This window comes from Lonchura striata, chromosome 3 (assembly GCF_046129695.1).
Source record: "Lonchura striata isolate bLonStr1 chromosome 3, bLonStr1.mat, whole genome shotgun sequence".
Classification (NCBI taxonomy): domain Eukaryota; kingdom Metazoa; phylum Chordata; class Aves; order Passeriformes; family Estrildidae; genus Lonchura; species Lonchura striata.
This window is the reverse complement of record NC_134605.1, coordinates 55,679,390-55,705,853: the sequence shown is the minus strand read 5'-3', so window position 1 is coordinate 55,705,853 and position 26,464 is coordinate 55,679,390. Positions and strand designations below refer to the sequence as shown.

Below are 26,464 nucleotides of genomic sequence, written 5' to 3'. Positions count from 1 at the left end.
ATAGTGAGGATGATACAAACCTGGCTATGACACAAGATACAGAATGGATCTCCTGGCAGCCTTGATTTTTGCTCCCCAACTTCCCCATCCCTTCCACAGCCAGACACAGTTGTATTCAAAGGGCTAAATACTAATTGTGTACTTGTGGCTTACCTTAAACTCTTCTGATGGCTTTGGTGCAACAAAGGGCAAGCACAGAGAGAGGCTCCCACACTCTGTGCACATACCCAGAGATTAAAGTCTCTGAGAAAAGCCCAGTTTTAAAGCCTTGTTCCTCCTGCTCTGTGTATGACTATACATGCAGGGGATAAAGAAGCAGTGTCTTTGACCACGTAAAATCTCTGAGTTCTTGCTTTCATTTGTCCATAGCTATTTCCAGAGACAAAAATATCTCCTATTCTAAAGCTCCTCCTAAATGCAATGCTAAATGGGCTCTCTCCTACTCAATGAACGATGATGAAAATACTCTCTCTGGCCATGAAGCAATACATGCTATCTACTGAAAGTGCCCATTAATAGCTTACTTGTCCTTCTCCTTCCATTTTCACTTTAGAATGAAAAAAGGAATACAAATTCTCCAGATCTATATCCCTCTCGAAGTCCAGTGATGCCCCTTTCCCATTCCCTCTTCTTCCTCCCCACAAATTATCAGATAGACATCGAAAGAGTGTGTGGTCAATTCCGCTACTGTTACCTGCCCTGAGCAGCACTGGTTCCCCCTGCTTGTGGCACAAGCACATACTTATACTAAAATGTCCAGGATCTTTCTCTTAGGCTGCAACTTGTTTCTTCTCTACTTTTGTCATTATCACTCTTGAAATAGCGGGAGGTGCTCCGCGCAGGGTGAGCAGAATAAGTGCGCATCCACAATGAGGCAGTGGGAGCAATCACTGCTACTCTGTCACCTTCCTGTTCACCAGGAGATATTTTTTCTGCCTTGCCAGGGAGCTCTTCTGATTTCATTAGTGAGACAGTAAATGAGCTAAGTCCTAATAATCAGCCATCAGGCAGTCCCGCGCCTCTGCACGCATTTGAAACAACTGAACACGAAAAGGTACCGGTGAAAACAAGCGGTGTGCGAACTAAGCACCCAGTAACATTGAGTGCACAGCTTAAGAACGGTTTTGATGTCGTTCTTATTTGTGATATCACATCCGATAACAATCACACCAACCAGGGGAGAACATCCTTGGAGCTCTGAACAGAAGGTCCTCTGAAAATCCTGAGGATCCATGAGATCCGAGTCATTTCTAAAGGACAATTCTGTTCACAACCACCCCTCCGAAAGTGTTGCCCTAAAGTTCGTCACATTTTATTACAAGGTTCTGTTATCTCTATAATCACTGAGGACATCGTTTTGCCAAGATCCCTGTCTTACTACGATAATCTCTCGCGCATCGATCTCCTCTCTGCACCGGCCTTTATCTCGCCAAGTCAGTCTCCGCCGGTTTTGTCTTTCCGGCGCTTGCCACCGATGCCCGCGGCTCTGGGGAACGAACATGTTAAGCGCCTTGCCTTCAAGTGCCACCTGCAGGGGAGGCGCACACCGCCGGCGCTGCCCCCCGCAGGTGCGCCCCGCTCGCCGCTGGGGGCGGCCGCCACCGCGTCCCGCCGGCCTGGGAGGAGCGGCGGCGGGCAGCGGGCGCGGAGGCGGCTCCCGCCGCTCCTGCGGACACGGCCCCTCCTCCCGGCCCGCCCCGCCCGCCTCACACATGTGCCCGCACCCAGCGGCGGGGCGCACCGTCGGGGCGGGCGGGTGCTGTCGCCTCGCCGACACCGCGGCAGCAGCGCGGCGCGCCGGGCGTCCCTCGGGCGTGGGGAGCGGGCGGCCGCGCTGACAGCGCTGCGCCATGGCTGTCGCCTACCTGCTGGGCAACGGGTCCGCGCCGCTCCTGGCCGGCGCCCTGGAGGTCCCGTTCGCCGCCAACGCCTCCGCCTGCCGCCCGCCCGGGCCGCCCTGCCCGGCCTGGGGCAACGCCTCGGCGGCGCTGGGCTGGAACCGCTCCGAGCCCTGCGGCGGCGGCAATGGCAGCGCCGGCGGCGGCGGGCCCTGCGCGCCCACGGGCGGCGGCCCCTCCGTGGTTACCGCCATCGCCATCATGGCCCTCTACTCCGTGGTCTGCGTCGTGGGGCTCTTCGGCAACTTCTTGGTCATGTATGTCATCGTCAGGTGAGTGCCTGCCTGCCCCGCCCCGCTGCCCACGGCCGCTGCCGTCGGGGCGGAACCCCGCCGCCCGGAGCCGGGATGCGGGACGGTGTCCCGGCGGGGATGCTGCGGTCCCCCTCCGCCGGGCAGCGCGCTGAGGGGTGCGGACGGGCGCCGGTCCCCGCGGGAAGGGGAAGGAGGCTTTTGATAAAGAGCCGGAGCGGGTGACGAGGGAAGAGAAACTTGAGGTGGAGCAGTGAGGGCCGGCCGGTCCGTCAGAAGCCGCTGCGCGTCCGAGAATGTTCTAAAGACCCTCCGACCCCAGCTGCCCACCTCTGCGAGTGGCTCTGGCCAACGGGGCCTAAATCCCGTACCTGTGCCCTAAGGAGCGAGGATTTAAAGAGACTGTGGCCACTGCCTGTGAGCGTGTACGGGTACGGGGTGGTACACGGATAGCCGGCACGCATCCACCTGTCTTTCCACCCACCTCTCCCAAATGCACGAACAAAATGTAAATGGCACTGTGGTTAAACGCTTCCTGTGGCCGTGTTTGGAGATCCTCTGCCTCATATCTAGATCTATATGTGTATATTGAAATACATTTATATATGTGTATAGACATACATGCGTATACACGTGTATAAATACGCATGCAGTGATGCGACCGCTTTCTGTAATCCCGGCGTTCCGGCTGTGCTGCGGCACTTCGCAACTTTCTCGCCCGCAAGAGAAAAAGCCCCAGTGGGGCTCTTACAAATCAGATCACGCGCGATAAATCCATTGCCCGTAAATGAGCGGAAAACGAGTGAGAGAGATGAACAGAGGCTCCCTTGCCGGCCTGGCCGCGGAGCCGGCAGGTGGCATCCGTGGGGGAACACTGCCACCTCCCGGGAGCGACGGGCCGGGGGCGCGACAGGACGGGCCCGACTGAGCTCCTCTCCCTTCGCGGCTGCTCGTCGTTTCCAAACCAAGCATCCCTTGAGCCCTGGAGAGCTCAGCGGGCGCTTTTAAGGGAGGAGATAGGGGTAGCCCAGGGGCGCTCTCCGTTCCTATGGAGGCAGCCCCAGCACTTCCATTTCTCCTCCTCGTCCGGAGCGTCCGTTCTGCCTTTAAGCTCTGCGTTCCCCGAGAAGTCGGGCCCGCAGGAACCGGGGCTGTCTCTTGGCATCCCTGGTGCACCAGCGGCAGCGGGCGGCTTTGTGGCGTGTGTGTGCAGCGCAAGCTGTGCCAGCTGTAGAAAGCTGGGGCTGAGGGTCGCGGTCACGGTGGGGTATTGCAGCAGCATGGAGGATGCGGCACGTGTTAGGGATGTCACTGCACAGCCTGTGCATCTGGTAGACCCAGTGGGAACACAAGTGATATCCATCAGTGGTTCAGTCTAGAGCAGTTCAGAAGCCTTGTAGGTTTAACTATGCTTTAAAGGCTACATACACAGAGCTGGGGAGATTCTCTTCTGTCTTGTGGTTTTGGTCAGTCTGAAACTCAAGCTGTCTGTGTGAGGATACATCTGCAGAAAGGCTTCTGAGTGGGGGCATGACTGCAATCACTGTAGCAGTGTTGAATGCATTCCTCTGGGAGGAAAAGCAGATGCACAGTGTAACAGAGACAGGATAGCTGTCAGCAGAGAAATATGCTCCACCTTGCCCCTGGAATTATGTATTTATTATCCTGGGCATAACCCTTACTAGGTTCATATTTCTTACAGTAATTAATTGAATTACACTTGCACCACAAAGCCAAATCTAATGAGGTACTTGTATTTAGATTCCTATCTAAAGAAAGCCTTTTTCTCTGAGATGACAGCTTACAAACAAAAGCCAGAAGCAATAGCAGAAAGCAAAAATATATTTTCATTTTACAGAGGAAAACAAAAATTAAGTGGCTTGTCCAAACCATCAGGATTGTTATGGCAAACCCCACATCTCCTTTGCAAGAACAGCTTTTGGTGTGACAGAATTTGTTCCCAATTAACACCACACAGCTGTTTAGCAGTTAGGATGACAAGGAATTTACATGCTAATGGCTGAATAGGATCTGTGGCTCAAGCAACATAAAAATACATTCTCTTTCTGTGTTTCTCTGCACCTGTCGTGTATCTGGTCAGCAATACAGGACTTAGTGATTGCATTTCCTGCTGCAAGCTATACTAGCTTGAAAGTGTTTCAAATTAGAATATGAGCCTATGAAATGGTGACCCTATATGTCCACATTCGTGCCTCCTTTCATCCAACTACATGTAAGAGGCCAAAGTTTCACTGGATTGAATTTGTCACCATATAGAACTCCCCTTCATTTGCCTTTCCCATGCCTGCTCAGGAAGGACAAAACATTGATCTTCAAATTAATTGCGAGGGAAATTGAGGCTACTAAAAATTAACATTTTTGAATAATATTGGTATCTAGTTTGTCTTGAAAATACTAGGAGTTGGGAGGTAGGTGCTTAGATGTTTGAAACTGTCCTACTCACCTTTCACCCCAGTGAAAGCAACAGTGACTTCAGATCAAGTGTGCTGCATGCTAACATCTCATGCTTGGTTTCTTTGGAAATAGTTTTAAAATAATTATATCATTCTTATAAATATTATTACTCTTAAAAATTTTCCACATGAGGCAAATCCAGGGGTTTGGAGCCAGAGCTGTGCAAGTGCTGGCCTGAAATGGAACTATCATTATCACTCGACAATGTCACCCTGCTATCTCTGCTGGGGCAAACAGAGGTCAGAAAGCAGATATGTCCAAGGAGGAGCTGGAAATGTATTGTGATTATCAATGTGAAAAGAAGGCTTTTTGTGCAAAGCAGACTGACCAAATGCATTCCAAGATTTTTATACACATTAAATTATAATTAATGTATTCTCATCCATCTTCCTCATTCTTCCAGATGGTTCCTGTTCAGCTGAATGTTTTCATCCTTGAATTAATATTTACATGTTTTGTATGTAGTGTGTGAGGCTTAACCTCATGTTACTAACACTGAAGTGTTTCCTTTCTCAAGTACCAAAAAATGCCTTCAGGTGACAGCAGTAGTAGTTTAATAGCCTTTACTGCTAGCCATGAATTTTCTGGTAATCTGAAAAAAATCTATAGAGAATTTTTATTATCTGTTTTCCTCATGTGCTTTGTGTAAGTGTAAATTTCTAATATGAATACAGTGTTGTTATGGCTATATCAACAGCAAATGCTACTTCTACCTGCTGTGGAGTACAAGAAGACAGTGTACAATTAGTGCCATGTGGCATTGAATTAATTTACACAGTAATCCAAAGTCCTTTGCAGTTTTCTTATCGAGTCGGTGGGATATTATTCTCACAATTAGAGTAGAAATAAGAATATGTCTTATATGTGATTATGTGTTTGAGGTAATACTCTAGAAAGCTGCAATAAATCCTAGATGAAACTCTTAAGCATCACAGATCTGGAAGAGAGAGATAGCTCACAGAGTTCCCAATCCTCCACAATCCAAATGCTCTGAGAGAACTGTAATTCCACCAACAGCCGCTGAAGTCACTCAAGTTCAGAGTGATTCCTCATTTGTTTTGCTAGAAATGTTTCACATACCATAAACAAAGGGGTCTCAGGTTCTCTTCAGTCTTCTGTAGAGGTAGGAAATGTTTCATTGAGTAAATTATCACACTGTTTTAAAATTTAAAAAAAAAAAAAAAAGCAAACAGGGAAAGAAGTAGAAGAAATCCTCTCTCTGAAATTAAGAGAAATCTTTCTATGTGTCTCAAAACAGCCTCTTAATAGTGTTTTGGAAAAAAAGAGCTGTGGCTGAAGTGTCATCTAATCTGGAAAGACTGTGCAGCACTGAAAACTCTGGTTCAGCTGAGTTTACTCACAATTCAGAAAAACTGTTTTATTAAGTAAACAGTCTTAGAGTTGAAATTTCAGATGTAGAAATAATTGATATCAGCAGAGGAATAAATATTCTCACACATGTGCATAAAAGTGTAGAGTATTTTTAGAGAAAAAAAAATCTGTACATTATCTCAAGCTTGAAAGTGGGTGAAGCAAAACAAGTATTTTTAAAAAATAGGTTCTTTGCAAGGTGACATGGTGTTATGGATGCTGTATGTGAGGTGACCTTCAGCATCTTTTGTAGAGATCAGGGGGCTTGGAAACAAAGAAGTGCATAAAATTCCTGCTTTTCTTTCCTGTCCACAGCCTCATGAACCTCTCTGCATTTGCACAGCATTGCTTGTGTGAGTGTGTGTCCTGCCTGTTCCACTGACTGCAAAGGTTCCACGTCTGTGCTAAGAGCTGAAAGCCTCAGCAGCCTTATCCAGCCATGTCAATTATGAATTAATACAGCTCACAGCACCAGCCAGAGAAGACCTGGGGACAGAACTGAGGGAGCAGCAGAGGAGCTGAATTAAATCAGCAGCATAGCAAGGGGGTGACCCTCAGCATCCTGCCTTACAAAAAGGCAGGTGTCCCTGTTTGCATACTGTTTGTGACAGTTTACCAACCTTTGCTAGTGGGTAAATGTTTAACTAGCAAGCAGCTTCCCTCTCTCCCCCAAGATGAAGGAAAGCAGACAGATAAAATTGAATGTATACCTTTGTATTATTTTTTTTTTAATTGTGTTTTTAGAGACATGATGAAAATTTGACCAAAAATACATGAGGTTACAACCTGGTGGTAACACCCATCTCACTGAGGAAGCAGAGACACCTGAGGGATGAGTGAGAGCTCTGCAGCCCCAGACTCATGTCCAGACCTTGTGCCTGGCCCCGGTCCCAGTGAACTCCTGCACAGGACAGCGTGCCAGGCCCAGGTGCACAGACCCTCTGGCCCTGCTAGTGCCTACGCCAGGCAGTTCTGGGCAGGAAACAACCCTTCTCACTCAATTTGCCTATAAAAAGCTGTTTGATCCCACTGTATTTTTCCTGGAGTGACATTATAGTAATGGCTCTCGTGAAAAAATAGTGTTAAACACGTCCTCTTTTTTTAAAAAATTTCTTTATAAAAATAATCAAAAGTAACCAACCTTTCAAGGCTTCAGTAAGGGTAGAAAGTACTGTATGCACATATTGCTTACATTACATAATTACTAGCAAGCTAATGAGCTATTTAGCTAACATAATCCTGAAGTACTGCTTTATTTCATTTTAATTCACAGTGTTTTCCCAAACCATTGAGCATAACTTTCGCTGAACACTGGATGGTGCAAGTCCAAATGTCACAGAATTGTAATTTAGCTTACTAGCCTCTTTTTTAGCCATAGCCAGCAGCTGGTGTTTAGTCACAGAGTGGAAAAAATAGGGGCAAAACTTTGTGAGCATCCTTCTAATAGACTTTTAGACTGCAGAGCTGAAGTTTGCATCAGCATTTATTCAGTAGCTTTTTGTGGACATTTCTAACATGCAGTACTTCCCCAAAAAAATGAGGATCAAAAATAAGATTGGAAGAAGGTCACAAAGATTGCCACTACTAAACAAAGCTGCTTCCAAACAAACATGTGAAGCATTTTTACAGATTCTAACTTGGTTATTTTTAAGCTTATGTGTTCTCAGATGGTTGTTGTAGAGATCTTCATTAACAGATATTTTCAAAAAATTATTTCTTTTCATTATGATTCCAAGTAAAAAGTTTTCAATGTTTGATAAATCTCTTCACAATACAAATCCACTCTTGTAACAAAGTTTTTTTAAAAATCCAAAAGCAACTGTTTTCTGAATTGTTGTGCTTAAGCTGATCTCAAAGAAAGCTCTTTTTATAACCATCTGGGTCTTCTTTGGTTTATATCATGAAGTTTAGGATTGTGGTATTGAAAGTGGGAATATTATAATTATCTTTCAAAGACCTCTAGTCCTTTTTGGAAGTGGGCTTTTAATGATGTTCACTATCAAGGAGTTCCACAGCTTAGTCTAGCTGTGATAAGCATTCTCATTTATCCATTTAATGTTAAACACTTCTAAATTTTATTTATATTTCCCTTTGAATTTACATGATGAAAAAAAGGTAGGGATGATGCACCATAGCTAATCAAATAACTGTGAAGGACATGAAATAGATTTTTTCCACCTTCTTGCTGAGAAGTGTTCAATTATCAGCTATAAAATCTTGTATCTAAGATCAGGAGTAAAACTTCAGAGCAAAAACGTTTGTGTAAAGTGGAACATCTCCTCCTTGTTGTGTTGTGTGGAGCAGTTCCAGCTGAGTGAAGTCTTTTTTAAGGGGGAGCAGGGAGCAGCAGTTGTCACAGTGCTAATCTTCAGCCTGGGATGTGCTGCCCCTATAGAAAAATCATCTAAGGAGCCAATTACCCAAATCTCTCTCATAAGATTGTGGTCTTAGGAACTCCCTCAGAGCCACAGTTTCAGACACGATCTCATCCTTGTCATGTAGAGGCTGAATTCATGATTTCCAGTACTTTTAATTCAGTATTCTCACATAACACATAGCTATGCTCCTTCTTCCTCTCATGCCAGCTTCCACCATTGCTTTCTTGCTTTCTTTCCCCTTCTCCCCACATCACAGGCAAGCCTTCCTCCTCGTTTATTCTCTCTCTAGTTCCTTTGTCTCATCTTTGCGGCTCCTTTCCAGATCCCACTCAACAGCTTCACCAGAAGATCCCAGTCTCCTGCATGCCAGAGCCACACCTGGTATAGCCGGTGGTACTTGGGTCTGTACAGTCTGTGTATGGCTGGCCTCCAGCCCCATGCCACCTCCCTGCTACCCTCTGCCCAGGGGGATTGATCACCTGCTGTTCCCTACCACACCTCTGGGGAATCTCACATCTACTTGCATTAAAACTGTCTGCAGAGGCTTCCCTGCCAGCTTCCCTGCTGACCAGGGATATTTCGGATATTTTGTGTGCAGTCCTTATCTCAGGTGATCAGTATACAGATCAGAAGGGGGTACCGGTGCCTGGAAACCAGACAAAGTAGCTGATAACTTGTCCCCTCTAGGAAAGTGTCACCACATTATCTGTTACCAGAGGTATAGTCAGCAGTTTTACTTTCAATCACACTTCCCTGAAGTCAGAGGGGAAAAAGTCAAATTTAATATACTGACAGTTTTCCTTTATATGTCTTCCTAGCAAAGCAAAGCCCTTAACAATAAGCACCTGCTGCTGGATAATGGAAATGTATTGTAGTTAGCCTTTTTAGCACCATTGATTTATTTCAGAGAGATATGTTACACAATAACCATGAAAGCAATGACCTTTATTGAAGACCCATATATGCCTCAGTCCCAGGCAAACAGAGAGTCAAATAAAAGTGGTTTGACAAACAGGCCAGATTAAGTTCTGAAATAATTGGCAGGTAATTTTCCCCCTGTTCAACTAGGTTGGAAGGGAAGGAATTGTACCAGCAAATGACTGTTTGGGCACTAAAGTATACTTATTACTGTCATTAGTTTTTTATCATTAAGTAGCTTTTTATGATGTCTGGGAAAGCTTGTTTTATTTTCACTGTGCAGGGACTAAACTCACTGGCTTAAACTAAGTAGCAGAAAGAAAACTTCTGTATTATGCCTTTCAGTAGCCAAAAAAAAAAATAAAATCAGGAAGAGCCAGAAAGACAACAGCAAGTCATTTTTCATCCAAAGTCCAACACAGGAAAACAGGATGAGTCAGATGCCCTCACAGCTCCACATCATTTCCCAAAAGACTGGCACTGAAAACTGAAGGTGACTGCCTGAAAGAGCACCTTTTTGTTTAGCTCACCCTCTCCTAAAGCTGAGGTATGAGATAAATTCCTGATGGGTTCTGAGTACAAGCAAAATGGCCCTGAGCTGGTGTTATTTCCCAGGTGCTTTGCTTGCTTCTCCTGCATCCTGTAAGCAAATACTGCTGGATCTGCACATGCCTTGGCACTGTCCTGATGAGAAGAAGGGATAAGCTGGGAAATCAAAGATGCTAACAAGGTAACCCGAGGGAAGTAAACTTTGGTGACATTCTAGCCAAATCTCATTTGTACTATGGAGGAGAATAAAGTGACAAAAAAGTGGGAAAACAAATTGTTAAGGAGAAAAAAGGTAGCAACTGAAGCAACTACAGTCCAGCAGTGCCCTGCCCTGTGCTCAGGCCCACACTGACCACATATATGCTCAGATTCCTTCAGAAAATGGACAGCCCCTTGCCAGTGAGTGAAGAAAGGAGAGAAAGCTGCTCCAAAACAATGTATGTGAAGTATGATCAAGTATGTAAAATAACTAAACTCTTTCATCTTAGATCTACTGTACTCCCTCAGTATGTCACGCCTTGACACCTCAGTGATGCCTGATATTTTTCGTCTCTGATTAAACCACATGACAAGTCACAGCAGTGAATGGGTAGTGCTGTGCTGGGAGTCAGGATGCAGGACTTTAACAGGAGGGAACAGCAACAGCTTCTGTCTTTCTTAAAGGCAGTAAAAGCTTCCTCCCCCCATTTCAGCTTTTACCCCCAAACTCGGGATGGGTGCAGGAAGTAAGTGAATGTGATGCAAATTGCACTATTTCATTGTAACCAAGTGTGACTGTATTCAGCTCTATTAGAACTGCTTAAGGTTTTCTTTAGTTTTTCAATTTGCTGTTGGTTTGGTGCACTCAGGGCATACTATGTTAAATTACAGTCTTGTATAAGATCTCTTTAGTAGAATATGCATCAAAAGGATGCAGAGGTTGTTAACCACAAGATGGCACCTCCAATCAGAGTGGCCTTACTGCCTAATAACCTGTCAGGGTTGTGCACAGATTCATGGTGCTTATAGCCAGAGATGAAATTAAATGGCTTAAGGAATAAGGATTCAGAAGTACCCATTAATAGAAAAATCAAAGACTTAAATTTTCAAGCTGATTAAATCATGTGCTCACAGACAGGAAGGTTAGACCTTTCCAGAATATATATGACTTAAAAACTTTTAATAGGTTATGGCCTGCCACAGCACATGTCACAGCTGTGGCTGAAATACAGTATGGGTCTTTCACTCTATGGAGGCCCATTGCCATGGGAAGAAAAGGATAATCAAATAGATGGATGTCAGTAAAGTCCGTCATTTGAGACCCTTTAGCTCAAAGGTACTTTCCAGAATGTGGCTTGAGAGACTTTATTTCAGTGTTAAATATTAAAACTGAATTGGCAGACAGAAAAAGTTTTCAGGGTTTTACAGATTACCTTGAGTATATCATGACTTTGTTCAAAGATTTAAAGGCTCAAGAAAAATTGAAATTACCTGATATCTCAAGAAAACATGCCAAAAAATCCCTTTTTCCTACTGTTTTTGAGTTGCATATACAAGGTGCACCAGAACAGTCATGGGGAAAAAATATAATTTAAATTGATTCAACTAGGCATGCTTAACATGTTTTTAATCTTCCCACCCAAGATAACTTCAACTAATCTAATGTATGCACATATTGATTCTTCATTTGTTTAACAAGTCATTTATGCAAGAAGACCATGAATTTGACATGCTAACCTAGTCTCCAGCATCAAGAAGAGTTTTCTGTAAGGTTGTCTGTATGCAAGACCTAACTGTTGGCTGTTGTTTCTTTCAGCAGCCAAACCATTTTTGAGGGTGACTGTTTTCTGCAGTGAATCTCCAGTGATTTTGTCCAGTTTTTTGTGTATTTTGCACTGAACTTAAACAGTTCTTGAAGTAGTCATTGTCTCCAAATTAGCATTCTGTGGGCAAAACCTTGCATGCTTTTGTGTTGCTGAAAGTAGTTATTACCAGTCTGTCATCGACCAGCCCATTTCCTAAGTGCAAAAGACTTTCTTCTTTTCTCCTCATTGATGTTATTCAGAGGAAATAGTTTTAATTAATTTGTAATGTTATGTATTATTCTGAGCTGCATCATTATCATTAATTATAATAATGATAATAATATAAGAATATAAAAATAATTTATATGTATTATTATTATTATTATTATTATTATTATTATTATTATTATACTCTGTATAACACTGAGCTAAATGTGGATCTCTCTATGTTCTTTGCACCAGCCTGCTGGTCCAAAGATGCTATAAAGCTGATCTGGTCCAGGAGGGCAGAAGGCTTTGGAGGAGGGGATATCTCAACAATCCACATGGATGTAAACCTCTTGACCAGGGAGCAGTAGGGACATGAGTACATTGGTCGTATAGACTACAATAGCAGTATAAAAAGTCTGTGAGGCCTAAATAAGATATGATGCAAATTAAAGATTTAATTAAATTTTAAGAAGCTTAAAAGAAGAGACTCTTTAAAAATATTTGGATATGGTAATTAAACTATTGGAGGGGACAGGCCAGAAACAGGGCTGTGGCAGGTGTCTTTGCAGAGAGTCACAAACATGCTCACATCCCTCCTGTTGCATGAGAAGTGGAAGGGAAGGGGCTCCTGGCTCCTGTCCATGGTGCTGTTACACCTGGGAGCTGGAGTCTCTCTGAGGTTAATCTGGTGAAAGTTTTATTTGGTTTACAAACTACAAGTGGCCCATGGGCAGATAGATGGGGGGGTCCATTTCATGACTTTCTATTAATCCTTAAATGCTAGGAACATGGTGACAATCTGAGCTGAATCCTTGCTCTTTTCTCCATTGATTTTTCTTATTCCAAGCAAATCTCAGTTGAGTGGACCTGTACAGCTCAGGTCTTCAAACTTGAACTCTGCTTTAAAGCTTTGTAGGATTGAAGATAAAGACAAGGCTGAGCTTTCCCTAAAAAATTAGGCATAAAGTGTATTCTTGCTGTTGTAAACCTGATTTATCATCTACTATTATCAGCAAAACAACAGTTCATTAACAGATATTTTATTATACAAAACCTGCACTGAGGAATTAGGAGGGGTATACTAATAGGTGCCAGTATTATAATGAGCATAATCGATTTGGATATATACCAAGAGCAGTATTGCACTAAATATTCACAAAAAGCCCCTGATTCATCACATTCTATTGGTCTTTTCATTGCAGAGTTGTAAAATAAAACTAAGGCCACCCAAAGCAGACTTCTGTCTTCATTTGCAACCTTGCTCTTTGTTGTGCAGAATTTAATGCACCTGATGTTTTAAAAACTTAAATTTCAATGTAATCTAAATACCAGTAAGTTTGAATGAAAGTGTGGAAGCGGTATTTTAAAAGATTGCATTTATAAATGTTGGTATTGCACTATAAATTTTGGTGTTACTAAGTCCCTCTCAACTGTAGAAATAGAATCACATACAGATCTGTGTCTCGATAATGGAAATGTTTGTTCTGCTTGTTCAAATAAGTAGACTGATACCTTAGCAAAAAGTATAATAACAGCTAAGATCAAGACTTTGAAAAGCTTCATTTTGATTGACTGTTACTTTTCATGCTGTTAAAATTATGTTTAATCAATTGCTTTGGTATTTATTTGTTCATGCTAAAAATAATCCTGGGGACACTGATAATCTACTTATTTGGAAAAATACATGTTTTATAAAATGTACCTTGCAGAAATAAGCCCCTTCTAAAAAGTTTAAGTAGTCTGTACAGAGAAACACCCAAATCTCATAGAATTCACTGAAGAGAATATTGTGAATTTCAATAGGCTTTTGTTGATTAGGCAGCAGGTGGAGGTAAATATTTTCTATCACCATAAGAGTTCTGCTTCTATTCATTGTAATAACAGCATGATTAGAAGTACAAAGATTACAGAGTACATCAAGCAAAATCCTTCACTAATGGTCTATAGAGGCCATTAAACAAATCAAGTCCAAGAACTTTTAAAATTAAACTGACAATGAAAATTAGATTAAAAAACTGAAAAATATGCAGCATTTAAGTGGGATAAGGCCCATGCCCAGTGAAGAAACTTAATTCTATTTATTCAGAGTGTTTTTCTGTCCATCCTCTCTCATGCTAACCTGAATGTCATTTACATATTGGTTGATGGTTGGACTTTTTTGCTGTGTCAAGCATTCCTTTTAAATCATAATGGCTTTAATTACTGATAACAAAGCATTGTCATCAGTATCTGAGGATGCTCTCCAGACAGACCTGCCCCGGAATCACGTGTGAGGGCAGCAGCACTGAGCAGCATTCCCAAGTGTGCTCTCTTGTCCAGCTGTGAAGAAGGCAGGCAACCATCTAAGGTCTGAGCAGGGATCAGCAGCCTGGGTGAGCACACAGATGCCTCGTCATCTTTGCCTGTTTGTGCAGAGCTGAGAGCCACTGCCCCTCTGGGGCAGATCAGGTGGGAGCAAGCTGGATATGTCTGCTCACAACACAATCAAACCTTCAGGTTAGCTCTGGACACACCTTCAGCTACTCCTGGATATCTCAGACCTTTGGAGAGATATTCATAACAAAATATAAATCTTGCTGCTTTCATTCTTATCTGGAAGATTCTTCTGCAAATTGCCTGAGAAATATTTTCTTCTCCCTCCGTTTTTAGAGCTGTAGCTTTTATTGTGTACCTCTCCCACACTGCAATCCTGTATATTTTTTCCAGTGTCCAGAAGAGAGAATTGTAGATTCTTGCAGCATCTACCTCCCCCTGTGTTAGTTACAAACTTGTTATATAAATGAAGTAAGAAAAGTTTTTACAGGACTTTCAGAATATGGAATTTATTTACAACTTGAAAGTATCATATTCAGATCATACTTTCTCAAGGCAGAAGTCAAGATAGCATTTGTATCTACTTGAAAATCTGTTTTTAAAAAACACCCTAAATTGAAATTAGGATTGTTACTGCCTTCTCATGCACAGTGCTAAAAATGAGAGAACAGATCCAGTACCAATGACTTCAAATGTTCATCATTAAAGCTTTCTAGGTCCATTCAGCATGAAGTCTGCATTTCTGCACAACCTACCAAAGAAAAGTTGCAAATGCACATTTCCTACACAATCCTTTCATTGGGATTTTTTGCAACTGACTCATGTTCTGAAGAGATCTCATTCAGAGAGATAAAACCCACAAAACTGTGTATTTTACATTTTGCTTTCCCTAGCAGGTTCCTTGACAGGTCTTTTGAAATTAGCTGTTCCTCTTGAAAAGTGCTCTATAAATTTTAAAATGTTTGATCAAACACTCTGCTTATTAGTTTTGCAGAAATGGAAGGAAGTTTCATCAAAAGAGCAAGCCATTTGACCCCCCAAAATCCAAGCAGCCACAGGGCCCATCAACCTCAGCAGCAATCAGGGCAGCATGGCCAGGAACATTACTTAAATTGAAACTTTTTTTGTACCACTGCAAAAGTACAGCATCCACATAAAAAATGGGTCTCAAGTGCTGCTCATTTGGAATATCATCATTACTACTTCACAACCTAGAAATTCATTTTCTATTTCTACAGACCATAGTTATATTTGGCATGATATCAGCAGGTACAGAAAATCTATCCATATAGTACAGTATTTGATCTGTAAGCATACAATTTTTTCATCTTCTCAATTATTTAGCATCTATAATATTGTTTCTTCTATGTGTATCTTTTTCTTTTGCATGAGTTAATTTTTTTTTCTTATACCCTTTAGCTGATGTCTCACTGAACTGCCAACATGTAGGTGAATCATAGCATGGTCATTTGGATGAAAGCAGAAAATGTGATCTTTGACAGTATCTCGCATATTATTTTACAGAATCTTCTTTTAGATGATGCACTGAATTCTCTTTTATTTAATAATGTCAGTTGTGGTCATTTACATGCTCTGCCATTTTTTTTTCCTAGGTACACAAAAATGAAGACTGCCACCAACATCTATATTTTCAATCTTGCATTGGCAGATGCCCTAGCAACAAGTACTCTGCCATTCCAGAGTGTGAATTACCTGATGGGAACCTGGCCATTTGGTACCATCCTTTGTAAGATTGTTATATCCATAGACTACTACAATATGTTCACCAGTATCTTCACACTCTGCACCATGAGTGTGGATCGCTATGTGGCTGTTTGCCACCCCGTTAAGGCCCTTGATTTCCGTACCCCCCGAAATGCCAAAATTGTCAATGTCTGCAACTGGATTCTTTCCTCTGCCATTGGCCTGCCAGTTATGTTCATGGCAACTACTAAATACAGGCATGGTAAGTCTGGCTTTCATTCCTAAATTGAGTACTCAGCATTTCAACTCCTTTCTGCATTGTTTCACTGTAGTGTAGAGGCATCAAATTAACGACTGACCTCTAACCTGTGTTAAGCAAGTATCAGTGCAAATGAGCCCCTTCTGCAATTTTGCACCTGGCTGTAGTTGCCTGGACAAGCAGTGCATGTGATCTGTGTTTTTACAACAAGCAGCTCCAGCTCCTTCAGTGGGTCCATGCAAGTCTTGCTGTCCCACTTGGTTATTGTAGTGTTTGGAAAATCATCTGTGCCTACCTGCCTTCTGCTGTGGGGCAGTTGTGCATTATCTTTCAGCACAGGAGTATCCTGTGCTTTACCCAGGATACTCCCACTGGAAAGCTGGCAGTCATAGCTATGCTACACCCTGTCTGACAGGACATGATACAGAGCAGAAAGCATTCTCTGGACCACTGGTGCTCCAAGACCTCCCATAAAGGGGCAGTGACACCATGTCAACATAAATCCAGACCCTCCACTGTGCAAAGTTACCAAAGCGTCATGTCGTTCTCTTCTCTGTTGCCCTGAAATGCCCAAACTCTCAGCATATATGGTGGCTTAAAAATCTTTCTTTTCACCATGTTTTATAGTGGAAGTGAAAATCAGTCAAAGTTTAAGTATATATGACAGTTCAGCTCTTTTCCTTGTTTAGTATACATTAAGTTCCAAGTCATAATATGCAAAAGAGAGCATATTAATTTGGTTTTGTTTTCCTAACTCACGCCTCATGCATGTTTTGCAGCACTCTATCCTGCCAATGTTTGTGCAAATGACAGGTCACAGATTGCTTCATTTTACATGTTTACTTAGGTGTAAAGTCTTCATATATTTGCCTGTGATATTAATTAAAGAAAAGTTTAAAGAAAAGCAAAATAAAAACTGAGCTGAATGTTCTTCTCTGTTGTTTTCCTTTTCCTCAGGCTCAATTGACTGCACACTTACATTCTCCCACCCTGCTTGGTACTGGGAGAACCTCCTGAAAATCTGTGTATTTATCTTTGCCTTCATCATGCCGGTCCTGATCATTACGGTGTGTTACGGGCTGATGATTTTACGCCTGAAGAGCGTCCGCATGTTATCTGGCTCCAAAGAGAAGGACAGGAACCTGCGGAGGATCACAAGGATGGTTCTTGTAGTGGTGGCAGTGTTTATTGTCTGCTGGACTCCCATCCACATTTATGTTATCATTAAAGCCCTGGTCAACATCCCAGAAACTACTTTCCAGACTGTCTCCTGGCACTTCTGTATTGCTCTAGGGTATACAAATAGCTGCCTTAATCCAGTCCTTTATGCATTTCTAGATGAGAATTTCAAAAGGTGTTTCAGAGAGTTCTGCATCCCCACTTCCTCAACCATTGAGCAGCAAAACTCCACCCGAGTCCGACAAAACACTCGTGACCATGCTTCCACTGCCAACACTGTGGATAGGACTAACCACCAGGTATGACTAGCAGTGGAGATGTCATCTCTGGATCCAGGCCACCCGCTTGGAGATGACATGTGTTCTGAAGTTACCACTTACACTGATTTGTAGCTTTTGGAAGGTCTGAACTCTTTCAAGGTTATATTTGAAACTGGTGTATGCATACACAGAGACCCCAGTCCTGCATGGTGCTAAGTTGTTCTCTGCCCTGCCTGATGCTCAGAAGCCAAGGGTTCTGAAGGGTACCTTGAGTGACTGGGTCCAGCATGCATGCATGTACAAAACACATAGAACAGTGTTTCACTTGCAGGATGTTTGCAACATGTTGAAAAACACAGATTTACCTGTTCATGCTCCTTGTCTGCTGATGGAGACAGGAGTGGGACAAAATACAGATCTCTCATCTTCTCCCATTGCAACAGGGAATAAAAAGGAAGGAAAAAAAAAAAAAAAAAAACAACTGTGCTTGTTCATTTTGATTGATGTACAAAGGCCTACATGGCTTTGTTTGTCCTGAAAGTCATGCAAGAGATAGACCAAGGCTTGTCTACATGCAGTTCTTGTGTCAAATAATTATGTGGTGAATAAGGTGGAGTTAGATATATGTATATATATATATAGATATGAAGATATATACCCACATGTTAAATACTAATGTGCCATTTTGCCATTTCAGGTATACCAAGAAAATACCTTTTCCATGTAGAAAAAATCTTTAAGTAGGGATTTTATGGCACATCAGATAACAAGAGTTGTTTGTGGTTTTTTTATTCAGCCTATTTTTGCATTGTTTTTGCAAAGAAGCTGTTTTGTACATGTTCAATATCCATGGTCCTGTGACTATGGTCTTGAGATTTTCCAAGCTTCATCTCTCAGCAAAACAGGAAAGCAAATCTTAGCATTCATTAAAGTAATTCAAGCACATGGCAAGCACTAGAAAAAGTTTGAGTTGTCTGTGTAATTCCTTAAAAATAAGAACAAAAGGCATAAGCTTGGTTCATTCCTTGCCGTATTACCTTTCAGCAATATACTTTGGTTGCTCATGCAACAGTTTCTCACTGCTGCCACTTCAGCCACAAGTTGGCTGCCTCCTCAAGGTGCAGAACTCAGTGGGTTCTTGTGAAAGCAGCTACCTGCCTGACACTCAGCTGCTTCCAGATAGCCCAAATAAGAGTATTCCCATCTCCAAGGAGACTAAACAGTAATTGCACCACAAAAGAGGAGGGAAGTCTAAAGGGAGAAGGGCTAAAGCGAGAAGCTTTATTAAACATCAAAAATTGGTGTTGTTCACCTGTGTCTGACTCACACAGCCAAACTGTAGCCTGTGAAATTGGCACCTGCTCAGTCTGGTGGTGAAGCAGAACTGCCAAACTTGGCATAGGTGCAAATATATATGTATGTGATATGTGTTGTAGTATTTACTAGGTGTAGCAAAGTACTACATTCATCTGTTAATAATGCATTTGTAATCCTCAATGGAGTCAATTTTGTGCATGTGTCTGACAGCAAGATTGTATTTCTGTCTAGTACAATTCCAGCTTTCTAGATTGCAGTATGTATGCACCCATTTTCTACATTTAGTTGTATATCTTTATATTACCTCTCGGAGAGCTGTAGCCTTCTAAACTTCTACCCATTGAAAAGATTAATGTGGTACTGCCTAGAGGCTGAGTGAAATAAAATCTGTTTCCCTGAGCACTGAGCAAGCACAGAATAGAAGATGATGTTTCCCAGGGAGATGTTTCAGCCTACACCACCAAGAGAGACAGCCTGCTGGGGCAGGGATGGAGCAAGCAAGTGAAGTGATCTTGAGAGTGGCAATAAGAAGGAAGCTACTCCTGTAGTTGTGTTCTTTGCTGGTTAGGGTTTGTTTTTTGGTTTTTTTTTCCTTCAGGGAATAGTGGTGAAATAAATTTGTTATGAAGAAATCAAGCATATATAAAGAGAAGGGAAGGGAAGGAATCTGAAGGGAAGTGGAGGTGCGAGGAAGAATGCTGAGGAGAAGGGGAAACATAAGGAATGAGGTCTGAGTGAGGCAGTAAAGATGGAAACTGCATGATGAAAAAGCAAAGAGCAAGTCTGCAGGGAACAAAAAAGGTGCATGCAGAGCTAGAAGAAATTGTTTGACTGCTTTGGTAGCTCTTCCTAGCAATTAACTATCAGTTTTCCCTGAAACCAGGGAGAAGAAGCCAGCACTTGGTAGCTCAGGTCCTCATTAGTGGGTGGACAGGACTTTGCATGTTCAGGTGTTTGAAAGACTTTGGAGTGGCCAGCTCCACTTCCCTCACCACCATTCCTGCAGTCCTTATTTTGGCAGCTGCTGGTGCTGCCATAGGTTTATTTCTGCCAGGTGTGCTCCCTGAATGCTGACCTGGGCCTTTTCCCTGGAGTTCAGCTCAGCAGCTATTTGGTACAGTCTTTCTCACTCTCCACAATATCTATAGAATACATTCACAACAAGCTGTGTTTAAAACTTAGTATTAATTTAGCTTTTTTCTCCTGCAAATATTTATGTAAGAGACATTTTTTTATGTCTGCTTTTATCAGAACAAGAGACAAGATCATTGAACTAACGTACACTAAAAAGGTTCTCTGGAATAGTAACTAAAAATGTAATACCTAATATTTTTATACTATTATTTTAAACACAAAAGGCCCTAGAGTGAATGTAGCTTTAGCTGTCAGAAAAGAAAAAAGAAAATAAACCCCAAGACAGACCAATATTTGCTCAGACAGTGAGATTCTGTAAATTCTATAGACAGGGTATTCTTTTTACAGGTAAGTGCTTTCTGTAAAAGAAAGTCTAGCTTGTGTATCTATTGATTGAGATATACTGACAAGGTCTTTTTTGTATAGACAAGGCCTTGGAGAGCAATTAGTATGAATTCTAATTGCAAGGCTGTGTAGTACTTGGCACATTTCATTTTTTTTGCCAAATCAGAATTCTTTTCTCCTGCTAAATGAGAACTACAAGGCTTAATCATAAGGCCTAACACTCTGAAAGCATTTAAAAGCATTTAGAATAGACATTCTTAAGTCTTTAATTTGTTGGGAGGAATTCTACCAGTTCAAAAGCACCAACAGGAAACATCATAAATATTCATATTATTCTGAGTTAATATAGTGGCCTTGGACCTACTCTGTGGCTCCTTGGCATTACCAAAAAGGCCTACATTAAGTGTTTATAGTTTTCAGGAGTTTTTATGCAATCTTATAAGTGCATTTGCATGGAAAAGGAGTGATGTAATCCTGGGGGAAAAAAAGTATTTCAAAGTATTGTCAGGGGAGGGGAATGAAGGACCAAATAGTAGCTTTTGAAAATGGCTGAGGGTTTTTGATGTTGTTGACATTAACTGATTTGTATGAAAATCTTGGCAAGTACATTGAAATGGCTTTTACTTCAGATGCTCAGAGACTCTGCATCAATTTATCTCTGAGATTAGAAGAAGGTTTAATATTTTGAATTTAAAATCAATCGTTATCATTATTTTCCCTGAAAACTGAGTTTTTGCTAGTATCTATGTGTTAATAACTAAAAATTCTAAACAATTAGGGAACTGGATTATTAATAATCACAGAAATCTGGGAAATTTAATTTATTTCAGTGGATTAGTTTCTTTGTGATCCATTTTAATAGCTGCTTTTATAGTAGCTTCACCTGAATGTATCCAAGCAACTGAGGAAATTATGTATAGGCACATCTTTGGGACTATTTAGTGTGTAACTCTTCTTTTCAATTTTAGCTTCTGATGCTTTTTTGTCAACTACTGAAATGTCTAAATGCACTAATGGAAACTGTAAATCCTCCCCATATGCTGAACATGAGGCCTCAGCTATGTCCAATAACAAAAGGCTCAGCCCTGAAAGCTTTTGCCTTTACTGCCTGGATTGGCAGCCACACGTAGAAGAGGATATTGGATTCAAGAAAAGGTTTTAAATTTAAAACAAGGAAAGAATTGAAAGCTAGTTTTACTTTGATTAAATGAATTTTCTTACTTCTTAATTTTCCTTGTGCTATATGACCCACGGTGAACAAATATGGGGAATGCTGGTGATTCCTGTTGCAGAAACATGAGAAAAAATGGGCAGCTTCTTGGCACAGTCACATCTACCTGTATGAACAGAGAATGGCCTTCCTGTATATTTTTAGAAAATTATTATATCTCCTTTGTGATTTATACTGTATTTTAATAATAATTTTAAAGTACTGGTTTCTTGAAAAGCCCATTTCTGGAGAGATATTGACATATATGAAATATTTGTCTAAGTTCAATAGATCTTAAAACTGGGCTTTCTTAGCTGATATGCGTTGACATGGATTCTCTGTTAGTCTCCAGGCTCCATCTGTGTCTTCCTACTTTCTGTTCCATAAACCCTTGATTTGCAGCATTTGATTTCCCACACAGTGTCTCAATAGGTTCTGGTACAAAATTTTCTGAGCAAAAAGGGGTTGCAGCCTTTCAGGACATGCCATGCAGCAAGCAGGTTTTCTTGATGGAAACATCTATAGTGCTACTGTGCCTGCATGCAAGTAGGACTCAGCATGGAGACTATGGACACACAGGGCTGAGAGATTGTTGGGTTTGTTTGCTGATGTAAGTTCACCTCACACAGAATTTAAACTAGACTGTCAGTGAAAATCCAAAAGTTAGATGCTGTTCTGATATGAGCACAGAATGTATTCAACTAAAGCACTAATTCCCCTGTAACTGCTACAGAAAGAATACAGGAAGGGAGTGAAATTTTTCCATGCTCATTAAATTCATAGAGAGTTCCACCGTAGAAAGAGAACAGCTGGCTTGATATGAAGTATATTCTAATTCAAATTTCAGACCTACTAATGTTTCTTTGTGATCATTTCCTCTGTTGCTTCAGACAAAAGCATAGTCTTGCCTTACTCGGGGCTGTGTGCTCAGCTTTATACATCAGAACAGTAGCTGCAAATGAGAAACAAATTTCTCCTAAAAAAACACACGCAGAGTCTTGTTGGTGGGAGGATATCAAGCAATTGTTCATTGTATTTGCAATCTCTTTCCTTTCAGTTGGAACTTCAAGAAGCTGAAACTACTCCACTGCCGTGACAGGGTCTCCTGCTGCATGGCTCTCGGAGCAGTTGCCACTGCCACAGTGTGCTAGTGGGAATATGTAGGATATGCTTTCCCTCAAAAAAATACCACAGAGGAAAGTGCCTGCTTTTCCAGTCTGTCAGAAATTGCTTCTGCAGCACATCTGCATTGCACTTAACAGAAGCATGAAATGTAACAGCGAGCAGAGCCAGGAGACACGGGGGTCTTCCAGGCTCCAATGTTCACAGCAGTCCTGTTTACCAGGAGCAGTACAGTAGTCTAAAGCAAAGCTACTGTGCCTGTAGCAGCTTGACATGCTCTTGGTAAGTTACAGTGGTGTTAAAGGAGGTTGGAAACAAAACTTCAAAGGCTAGACAACTGTAGTTTGAAAAATAAGGTGAGCTTTTGAGGATGGAAAATAATGGGATATGAAGTTGTTATACGTTGGATACACTCTATTTACTCTTAAAGTTTATTTGTAGAGGTGTTTTCTGTGCAGGTTAGTTACGTGCTGAAGTCTCACAAGGTCACATAGAACAACACATTTGTAGTTCAAGAGATCTTCTGCAAGGGTTGCATGTTCTGCAGTTTAAAAAAAAAAAAAAAAAAAAGCCTTCCAAGCTTCATCTTCTGCTTCTATTTCACATAAATTTAAAAAGTACCTTAAAGTCAAAACAATGAGCTATCACTTTTTCTAAGAGATGAGTAAATTAAAGTATTCTACATTGTTATTGATTGTCAAATGATCCCCAAAATAGCATAGATTAACATAAATTTCTTTGTAAATAAGAATGTAGCTATAAGCCTGTCACAGCTTGCGCAGGCTGATGATGTCTTCTCTTTCAAGTAGTTTCTCAAATTTCAGCTGCTCTGTCAGCAGCATTTTGAATTTGTAAGTAAACAACAGCCCCCATGTGAAGTACTTGGAGCAGTTAATGCATTAGACCTTTTTCGAAAAAAAAATTTTAAACAACAATTTGCTAGACATCTACTTTTTCTTAACCAAACCCACAGTATGTTTGCTTTTCTAATTTAACATAATACAGTCTGCATCTGCATTTTGTATTAGCTGCTAAAACACATTAAGATTTCAGGAAGAAACAATGTGCTGCAGCAAATGCCTTCTTAGCTGTTTTCTAGTATGAAGATTAGGAATATCCATGTAGATAATTTGTGGTGCAATGGCATTTTCTAGACATTGTTTGTTACTTGCTCTGTAAATAAATCATCAGTTGTTAACTGGGGGGAAAATGTACTTTAATTAATTTAAGTGTATTCTGAAATACATCTATCTGGAACAGGAGGGTTTTTTTTTGTCTTTTTCTTTCTGCAGCCAAAATGTATTTCTTATTTTCATTATTAAAGTCTGTGTAACAATAAGGTTATAATGTGAAATTGTTTGTTTCTGCCATAGACTGCATAATAAAGATTGAAGACCAAATCCTTGCAAGTTGTAAATTAAAGGATTATTGGAGTTTCATCACGGTGTTGCAGCTAAATATGTAGCTTATATATCAGCAGAATATGAAGCTAGATATAACAGAAGTGCCTTAATTTTTTTATCTTTCTGTTGAAAATTTGACTGTGTGGTCATATGAATTTATGTTTAATTTTGAGTTAGTTTAGCTGTATCACCTCATAGCCATCATTAAATTTAATCCAGAGTCATCACCATTCTAAGAGGTTTTGGATCTAATTTTTAAACAGCATAAGAGGCACTCGGAAGAAGTTGATACCTTGTTTTGCACCTCACAGCAGTATTACTTAAATAACAAAACCAACATAGAATACACTAGATTTAAATGGACTAACATCCTCTGTCATCATTACTACCTGATGGATTCAGAGTAGTCTGACATGCTCACATACAACAATCAAAAAATTTTAAAATATTGAATGAATATTTGGAAAGTCTTAACCAATAGACCAAAAACATGTTTAAGTGAACTTAAGATCTTAGTTTTGCCAGTAGTCAAAAGTCCAGCTTTCACAAAATTTATGTAATTTATTGAAGCCATTATTTTTTCTTTACTTTGCATGAAGCACACAGGCAAAATACTGTGACTTGCCAGCAGACAGCCAAATATTTTTAGGGACATTTTCTGTTTCTGCAATCCAACAATTGAGAAACCTGACTGTAAATAAGTTTAGCAGTAATAATATTGTAGCCTTGATAGCTTAAGGATATGAGTAAGTAAATTTTATTAGCAGAGCACTAGCAAAAAGTAAGAAAAATGTCTTTTTTTGCCATAAGGCTTGAATGTTAATTGGTAGTGCTTTGCAATAAGTAGCATATTATTACACAACTTCTGTTATCTGTATTGTAAACCTTTAATAAAAATATCTGTGTTTCTTGTGGATTTGCACTCAACCCCATTGTCCATGTTTGTGGTGAAAACATTAGATAGCACTGATCCCAAACAGACCCGTGAGAGAGACCATTTGTCCATCTGGACATTGAGCCTTAGCCCACTGCTCTTTGGGTGTGGCTGTCCAAGCAGTTTTTCACCTATTGAACAGTCCATCCATCAAAGCCATATGTGGCCAATTTAGAGAGAAGGACACTGTGGGAAATCATGTCAAAAGTCTTACATGTGTCCAGATAGATGCCACCCAAGGCCCTTCTCTAATCCACACTGATGTAGTCACTCCATCGTAGGAGGCCACAAGGTTGGTCAGGCAAGATTTGCCCTTGTTGATGGCATCCAAGCTGTCCCAAATCACATCCCTGTCCCCTGTGTGCCTTTACATAACTTCTAGGAGTTCCATGATGTTCCCAGACACAGGGATGGGGCTGATATGTTGGTTCTCAGGAACCTGCCTCCTTTCTACTCATTTTGAAGACAGGTGCAATGTTTCCCTTTTTCCAGTCACCTGGGACTATACCTGACTGCCATGACTTTTCAAATACTATGGAGAATGTCTTAGCAATTACATCAACCAATTTCCTGTTTATTTGAAGGAGTCTCTACAGAAGGGAAGAGGAAAATTGAGTTGACATTTTCCACTGCAGAGATAGACTCCATGAACCCAAATCTTTTTGTGTGAGTTTGTCCCTCTTGAAGCTGGAATGTAGCTGACTGTAATTGCAGATGCTCTAGCAGAAGAAATATGCAGCTGAGTTGGCTTTGAGCTGACTTGTGCAGGTTCACTCAGCTAAAAAAGGGAAGGGAGAGCTCAGCAGCTGAACTCCCCATCTTTTGGATTTATTGTTAATAAAGTCAAGGCAACATGAGCAGGATTACCTGTGCTACCGGCATCTGGCTCTCATTTTGAATAATGGGAAGAAACCTTAGAAATCTACATCATGCCCTTCCTTATCTCCAAATTAATAAAAAAATAGGGTGCTTATATTAGATTGTATTGTGGGCAAAACAGTCTCAACTAATCCTTGATAATTAACCATAAGGATTCAGGTAATCGGGAAGAACTGAAAATCAACTATGTGCCAACTGCAGTGGTAAAAAAAAATTACTTTGGTGGCCTCCAGCGAGTCCCTGCCCCTGTGTGGGTTGCCAGCAGACAGTCCTCCAGGGGGCATCCCTGTCCTTGCTACTTGTTTTTCACAGGTTTTGGTATGTTGAGGTCTTTTTGATCAAAGATGTTTTCTATATAAAGGTCAGTGTTTTGCCAAACTTACAAAAAACCAGTTCAGCTCTGATTTTCCAAAGATCACTCAATAATTTTAAGTGACCTACTTCTGTGTTACTTGATTTTCTCAGAACCGTGTTTTTAAGATCGTGTTCTCTTGAAAGCCTTTTTGTACAAACAAACTGAAAGATGTTCTTTCTGTTTTGGTTTGCATCAAACATTTTCTTCAATGTGTAG

The 26,464-nt window shown here is 41.2% G+C and overlaps 1 protein-coding gene and 1 long non-coding RNA gene across 3 annotated transcripts in view; one reads left to right on the top strand and one right to left on the bottom strand.

The window, feature by feature from the left end:
- Positions 1–2,556, bottom strand: part of LOC110476021 (uncharacterized) — a 75,002-nt gene extending 72,446 nt beyond the window's left edge. Inside the window, exon 1 of one of the 2 annotated variants that reach the window (XR_013339718.1) lies at positions 2,521–2,556. This is a non-coding gene — a long non-coding RNA (uncharacterized LOC110476021). Of the gene's footprint in view, positions 1–1,865; positions 1,889–2,520 lie in introns of those variants that run through there. The other variant, XR_002466354.3, reaches the window with a different exon arrangement.
- On the top strand, positions 1,851–25,006 carry OPRM1 (opioid receptor mu 1). The gene is made up of 4 exons (XM_021540568.3): positions 1,851–2,170; positions 15,761–16,113; positions 17,068–17,588; positions 22,613–25,006. The coding sequence occupies exons 1-4, from the start codon at positions 1,851–1,853 to the stop codon at positions 22,649–22,651; spliced, it is 1,233 nt and encodes a 410-aa protein (XP_021396243.1). The 3' UTR covers positions 22,652–25,006.
- The last annotated feature ends 1,458 nt before the right edge of the window (positions 25,007–26,464 follow it).